General features: G+C 39.6%; 1 protein-coding gene across 1 annotated transcript in view; it reads right to left on the reverse strand.

The window, feature by feature from the left end:
• NCKAP5 (NCK associated protein 5) overlaps positions 1-8,163 on the reverse strand; it is a gene marked incomplete at its 5' end in the record, with an annotated part of 153,782 nt that overhangs the window by 27,337 nt on the left and 118,282 nt on the right. The window contains 2 exons of the mRNA XM_035896719.1: positions 3,672-3,859; positions 6,551-6,680. Of these exons, the coding sequence (XP_035752612.1) occupies positions 3,672-3,859; positions 6,551-6,680 (318 nt within the window). The remainder of the gene's footprint in view (positions 1-3,671; positions 3,860-6,550; positions 6,681-8,163) is intronic.

Raw genomic sequence — 8,163 nt, forward strand, 5'->3', positions numbered from 1 at the left:
ATACAGGCTGGGGGCTGACCTACTGGAAAGCAGCTCTGCTGAGATGGACCTGGGAGTCCTGGTGGATGACAAGCTGACCATGAGCCAGCAGTGTGCCCGGGTTTCCAAGAAGGCCAATGGTATCCTGAGGTGCATTAAGAGGAGTGTGGCCAGCAGGTCGAGGGAGGTAATCCTCCCCCTCGGCTCTGCCCTGGTGAGACCCCACCTGGAGTACTGTGTCCAGTTCTGGGTTCCCCAGTTCAAGAAAGATGAGGAACTCCTAGAAAAGAGTCCAGAGGGGAGCAACTAGGATGATAAAGGGACTGGAGCACCTCCCCTACGAGGAAAGGCTGAGAGAGCTGGGCTTGTTCAGCCTGAAGAAGAGAAGACTGAGAGGGGACCTCATCAACACATACAAATATCTTAAGGGTGGAAGTCAAGAGGACGGAGCCAGACTCTTTGCAGTGGTGCCCAGCGACAGGACAAGGGGCAATGGGTACAAACTGAAACGTAAGAGGTTTCAGTTGAATATGAGGAAAAACTTCTTTACTCTGAGGGTGATGGAGCACTGGAACAGGCTGCCCAGGGGGGCTGTGGAGTCTCCTTCTCTGGAGATGTTCAAAGCCTGCTTGGATGAAGTCCTGTGTAACATGCTCTAGGGAACCTGCTTTAGCAGGGGGGTTGGACTAGATGATCTCCCGAGGTCCCTTCCAACCCTTGCCATTCTGTGTGTGTGATTCTGTGTGATTCTGTGTATGGGGTGACTGCAGTGGACTTTGGATCAGGTGCTGCATATGTTTTATTAAATCAGAGAAGTTACTGTTTAATTAAAATTAATTCCAATGATACATATAAAATTATTGTTTCTAGTTTTCAAAATCCTACATGGATGTTAATTTAAGTGAAAGTTTTATGTCCATGATTCAATGCATTTTATTCCTTTCTTTGAAATTGTGATTTGTTTTTCTTGTCCAAAATTCTGCACTGTACAAAAGAATGACATTATTTCAGAATATGTTTCCCTGGTCAAAATAAATGTAGCATCAAATTGGTCTTAGTGCCAAGAGAATTTAACCAGGATGCTGTTTAAGACTTGGCAGATAAGAAACTGGAACAATAAATATTTCTCCTTTCAATGTGTAAAAGCCTTTTCTGGTTCCTCAAACTGTCCATTCAGTGTCCCTTTATCATAGTAATTGCCCATTGGTTGTTTCCCTTATGAAACTCCTCTGTGCAATACTTTTTTGCTGATAGAACCTGTTGTGCCTATACTTTGGGGGTAACGCTGGTGAATATGTTCGGTGAGAAGGAGACAATTCAAATGACAGTAAGTCTGGGTTAGCAGAGCTTTCTGCCAGAGTGTCTCATTAGAGCCCCCAGTCTGAAGCCACTATCGTACTGGTGCTGTACCGTCCAATTTAATTGGGCTGAGGGACTGATACAACACACTGGTCTTTCAACAAGCAGCGTAAACTCATTCTGTCCATCACGACACTTGGCATGTAGCGTTTCCTTTTTCAAAATGCCAAATATTCTGCATGGAAGCTGCATTTCTTCCTCCCTCAAAACTTACCTATGTTTTTTCAGAGTTGTTTGCTGTAAGTGCCTTGGTTTCTGGTGTCCCCCTTCTTTTTTGGGTAATGTTCCAGATCACACAGTTCTAATTTAAACAGATTGTGAATCTTCTCGGGTTGGACAAATTACAGCTGAGAAAAATCTGCCGTGCTGGTTCAAACAAGGAGTTCAGGGCAACCTGCTTTTCATGGTTACTGCTTCTCATTTGTCATTCTGAAAAGTTTAATACTAATAGGCAAATCTCTAGTGCTTTATTGAGCTTCCACTGTTCACTGAGAGGCAATGCTGTTTTGAGAGCTATTTCGGATCCTCAAAAAGTAATCTCAAAAGCCCCCCAACATAATGCATGAAAAATGCTAGTGCTGAGCTATACCTGTTGCCTTCTAGTTTAATGATGGATTTCTATAAGGATCCTAAGGCTATTTCAGTGAGTTTTGTTTAAATTTTGGTGCTGATTGGGTACCTTGCAGAGATGTGATATACAGGAAATGCACCAGAAGAATGAATTAAAAGTAAATGCAACTCTGAGCTACTTTTCTATAATGGAACCAAATCTAATTGCTCTGTTAGTAGCACAAGACCTTGGCCTTCAGAAGGCAGAACTGATTTTTATATTTTTTTATACATATACATATGTATATTATATACATAATTCACCTCATCTGCATAATTAAGCTATGAATTTCTAGATGTTCAAGATGAGGAATTAAGTGGATGCTCAAATTATTTTCCTTCATCTATCCTTTTTAATACTCTTCTGCTACCTTTTTTTTCCCCTTTTCTTCTTCCCAACTATGAAGCCAGATTCTTGAAAATTGTTCTTTCTAATATGACCCAAATATATTAAAATTGAATCGTATTCTGGGTACTAGTGAAATTTGGTTGATTGGGAAATGAGGCAGATACATTTCAGGATGTTTCTCTTGAAGTTTGTGAGTCAATTTAATATTCAGTTAAGTGGGTCTTTCATGCCAGTGGAGTTGGAATAAACAGGGGCATTGCCAGTTTGTTCCACATATTCCTTCTGCACATTTGGCCCAGATTCCTGAAAGCCATAAGACTCTAACTTTGGTTAATCAGCTCTGAAGTTACAATGCACAGTGATTTTTCTGAAGCTGAAAACTGGGGTCTGGGAAGAGATAAAAATTCTTCTTCACTTCTGAACTATGCCAGTGTGCTACAAAACAGCAATTCATTCATTATTTTCTGCTACCTCCTTTGTTTATACTGTAACATACCCAAAATGTGCTGAGTGCTACACACAGAAATGGAAGAGCTTGTATTTAAAAAGAAGAGCTGGGGAAAGAGACTGAACATGGAGGTAAAATTATTCCAGTGGATCATGGCTGGGTGGCTCTATTTTCAAACAAATAGGCTTGTTAGAGCAAAGGAGAGAAAAAGCGAGGACGAATTGTGAGCATGAGAGGAGAAGGCACAAGAAAAGAGGAGGAAAAGAGTAGGTTGACAGGGTTGTTGAGACTGCACGATCATAGAATCATAGAATCATTTAGGTTGGATGTCAGGTTCAAAGTTTTTAGAGACAGAAATAGCAAAGGATTCACATGAAGTAAGGGGAGAAAAATTTGTTTCAGTTTAGCGTCAAGATGCACCAATCAGATCAGGACTGATCTTCATCAAAACAATGTTTAAAACCCTCAAATCAGCAATTCCAGAGCTAACACCAAGAGTTATTTCGAAAGAGACCAGAAGATAGCTGACTTCCATAGCATATTTGCGTTTGAATTTTCAGGAATACTTCTTCAGATCTTTAAGTCATTTACTACCTGTTGTGCTGTGCATATTATCTAACCATATATGAAGGAGCAGCCTTAAAAGATAAGCTCTGTGTTTTCTTGCTAGCCTTAAATTTCAGCTTCTCTCTAATGGTAGACTGCTAGCCTCTACTTGTCAGTTTTGGAAGTCTAATTCTATGACAGGTGAGCATCAGAATGTAACATTCTGTTCTAAAAATACTGAGATGTTTTCTGCAAGTCATGATGGTTTTTTCAAGTCTGCCTGGTTTTCGTAATCAATCGACACACCAAGGAAAAAACAAGATGCAAATAAATATAATCATGAAAAAAGTGAGAAGTAATATAAAAATCACCGTAACTCACAGTTGGGCTCTCCTTGCCCTTGCTGTCTTTACTGGAAGCTCCACTCAGCTGCTCAATTAAACTGTAATGCGTTAATTGTTCAGGTCCGTCCTCTCCAAAATGGCCATAGAGACTGTGTTGGTATAAATCCAAGATTGACATCGGGTTCCCCAGAAATGACTTTGTCTGATTTTGTTTTTCCTGCTCAGCTGTAACAGATGTTAAAAATAATATCATTATGGCATATTTGATTGATAAAATGCAGTCTACATATATTGCAATGCAATTTTACAATTTTTAAGTGTATTTCAAATGTTTTAAAAGTATCTGGAAATCAATATAATAAAAGCATTAAAATACTGGCTCCTAACGCTCCAATCAATGCATATACAGGGACTGTTCATACTTAATATTCAAGGTGAAGGAGATGGTATGAAACAGCCAGAATTAATTTCCTTTCTAATTATAGATGAGATGGTTGATTTGGGGGATCGTTCTACTTATTTCTTTGCTGTAAGTTTTTGTTCTTCTCTCTTAATAGTCTTACGTGGCAGGTACGCCAAGTTCCTTTAGCATGTCTTTCAGTTTGGCTATATTTGATAATTCTTTTCTTTTCACTGCATTTTAGCTAATGAATACAACAGTATAAAAAATACACTAGTAAGGTAAGGGACGGTTCCTACCCATTTGTTATAGAACCTACTGTAATACAAGAACATTAGGAATAAAACCTCAGTTTCCAAAGTCCAAGGCTGAAAAGTCATCCAGAAGATCAGAACAAAACCAAATACATTTTCTGCAGCTTCATGAAAACGCACCGGAGACAGAGGCTTACATGATCATTAGCTTCTTTCCTCACACTTCTTGTTACAGAAACTTCAACTCTACCATATAACCTATACCATTAGAACAGCCTCTGCCTCCAGTGCCTCCAACAGAATCACATGAGGATAAAACCTACATGAAACTGGAATAAAAATATTTTCATGGTTGAAACTGAAAAATCTGGAGTATTTGGCTTATTCCCTGCTATTCTACTAACCTTCTCCGTAACACTGGACAATGTACTGGGAGTCTCATCCAAAGCCCATTAAACCAATGAAGGTCTTATCATTGACTTTCAATAGTCTTTGCATCGGGCACCCAGTCTCTCAGTCTTTCTGTTCCCTGCTCATAAATGGAAAATGAAAATCACTCCAACATTATATTTATGCAACAAGTGAAAGTTCATTAATGTTTTGGGGACTCATCTAATAAATAATTATCTATACATATACAAATATTCTCTATGAATTGGTTTGCTGCAGCCCCTGCCTCAGCCTCATGTGGATGTTTTGAGGTTATATCACTTGTGTGCATAAAGAAGCTAAGATCTTTGAACACAGAATGGAATAAAGTATTGTTATTAATATGATGCGAGAGCTGCATTTATAGAGCACAGAACAGAAAGCCTGATGATAAGGAATGACTAGAGCAGAAATACTTTTACCATAGTGCTGTGTCATTTTCCATTTGTCTCAATCACAATTTTGAATTTTAGTTCTGCTACTAGCCCAAAAGTTAGGCATATGCACAAACTTACTGATTTCTATGTAAAATGGTGACTTCAGGTCATGCTTAGGTATCATTAAACTTGGGATCGCTGCCATTTAATGCAACTGCTTACACATGATAAAATCATTTTTTTGCAAATTGTGATCAGTACAGAAAAAAAATGCTTATCTACCTCTTTAACAAAACACATCTTCCTTGTATTAGAACATGATTTGTAAAAAGCAAAATCTAAAAAGAAGTGTTTGTGGGCTGAGTTAAATGACTTGCAACATTTCATACAGATTAAACCCACAAAGTCACAGGAGTCATGTAAATAGTCCTAGCTTCCTACTCTGCTCTCTCTGTGGTGGAATCACAAAAAATGGATTACCTCTGAAAATGCCAAATGTTTAAGTCCAATTCCCAGCAGATACTAAAGAGCACAGTATGTCTGTCAACAGTATCCAGCCATCCGCGGCATTTTTAATGCATTCATCACTGCGCTATCTACTGTAGGTGCTAATCTCTGCTAGGTCAAGCTCACTGCTGTGCAGAGGGTCAGCACAAATCCTATGAATCACTGAAGTACTGCTTAAGCTCTCAGGGCTTCAGTGGTGCTGAGACTTTGCACTGGCCTTTGCACTCGCCAGAATTTATCTCCTGTAGGGAAGCCATCTCCTGTAGGCTGCGTAGGCAAGGATATGAGCCATGCTCTCCTCCCTCTCCCAGAGGGCACACATCTGCACTGAAAGGTGGCTTGCAGCACAGCAAGCTGGTGGTCAAAGCAAGACAGCAATTTCTTGGGTTATTAAACACACAGAAAACTATTATCTCAAGAACTTCATTTAATGTATTTTTATCTACCGGAATTCAGTAAACTCCAAATTCCATCTATTCTTGCAAAAAGGTTTGATACTTGAAAATGGCAATATATACATGGAGGACGAGAGAGACTTCATTATGGCACCGTAACCAACATCACTTTGATGCAGAGGCTGGAAAGCTATGGCCTTGATCATTATGTTATTTCAACTGGCTAATAAAAAAATAAAGCTATCTTTACAGTCACCTTTTACATTTTGTAATAATGTAACAGAAGACTTCTTTTTACTTACACTGCAGGGATTTATGCACAAAAACCTACAAGTTAAGCCCCTGCTAGCAAAAACTGTGGAAGAGAGCAAAAAAAGATACACACACAGAATAAAAAGCAAAAAGTAATAAAATGCTAATGGAAAATTAGACTGAAGTAAGACCTGGGGTTAGAAAGTGAAAACTAGACAGAAAGTTCAATGAAGGACACTATCTGCTGCTGAGTCAGAGTGGAGATGAGGGATATACATTTTTATGTACAGATTTTCAAGTACCTTGTTTGTTGTTCTTTGTTAACTCCACTAAAGTCTCCTCTGCAGTTCTAAAATAATTTGTCTCATACTCCGGCTCCGGCTCAGTGTCACTGCTGCTCGCAGAATAAGTGCACACTCTCAGAGCTCTGTCCTGTACAAATAAGGGTATTGCAGTCATTCAGACGATGCATATATATCAAAATAATGCTGAAGATGATATTAGGAGTGGAACATTTTATATTCATCATGCAGTATAAACGGATAGTTCAACTGGAAAAAAGTCTGCATTACCAGTTTAACTAACCACTTCTCCTTCAAGTAAGTAATCATCAGTCTGACATGGGGAAAATAATACATTCTTGTCCTGGTAAGTCTCCTGGGTTAGTCTGGCAGACACAGTCCAGATTTTACCAGTTTTTTTCACTGTAACATTGTTTTCAAATCTACCAAAGTTTTCAGATAATTTCATCCACCAAGTTCAATTCTGAAAGTTCTGAAGTATGTTTAATAGTACATTTGTAAAGTATAAAATTATCACACAACAAATGTTTGCTGCAAGCAATTCTAGAGGCAATTAGGATGGCCAATATAGACACTACTCATGCTTTCTATACCGGTAAATCCTAAATTCTTCCTAAATTCATGTCCCTTGTCCTGGCATTTATGTTACAGTACTGGAGAGCCCTTAATTCCCAGCTGATTCCTATCCCGTTTCTCTTCACCACTACTTCAACCCAACACTAAGGATCTTCTTCTGGGAGTAAAGAGGAATGCTGGCAGCTCTGGACAGCTTCCAGTCATGGAAGGCCTGAAGGCTTAAACCTTTCAGAAGCAGCAGCTCAGTACAAGAAACCCCCCAAAATGGGTATGGGGAAGCTAAGCCTGATACTGCTCAGTTAATGGCATCTACCTGCTATCCTAACCCCAGCTGCCTATCAGTGGCTCAAAAGAGTTTTTAATTCTGTTTTTCAAAGAGTGATACTAATTTTCCCACCTTTCCATCCATGTTGCAGTTTTTAACTGATGCAGAAGGACATCCATTTGATAGGAAGCACGTACTTGTGAAGAGGGGACCAGACCTGAGGATACCTGCAGGTAGCCAGGTATGCCCAATGTTACCCATAAAATCGGGAGTGTGTAAATCAGCTGTAGTCCTGAAGCCATTTGGACACATTCACATGCCAGCTACACCCACCCTGACCTCCTGAGTCTCAGGCAGACTAATGAGCAGTAACACATGTATCATGTGTGAAGATGGTTTGGGGACTGGAGGTGGTCAGTCACAACCGGCTTAGGGTGAAGACCACACTGATGCGATTGTTACTTGGAAGCCAACACTATTGCACTACAGAGGATTCACCACCAGTTTGTCCAGACAAGTAATTTGTGCTAAATATCCAGATCATGGGCCATATAAAAATGCGAGATACCCCAGTCGGTAAATACATGGATAAAGCAGACATGTAAAAAAGTTACACCACAAAAGGTTTTTAGCCTCTTGTAATGTAAGGTTTATTAGCTAGCAGTCTGACAATTTCCTTGCTTAACGCCCACTTTCTTGATAAAGTTTTTTTCTGTCTTTTCTAACCTGCTGACCCAGTGCTTCTTGTGGGGTTTGATAGCCATAGCCTGGC

This window comes from Egretta garzetta, unplaced genomic scaffold (genome assembly GCF_000687185.1).
Source record: "Egretta garzetta isolate BGI_Z169 unplaced genomic scaffold, ASM68718v1 scaffold416, whole genome shotgun sequence".
NCBI lineage: Eukaryota > Metazoa > Chordata > Aves > Pelecaniformes > Ardeidae > Egretta > Egretta garzetta.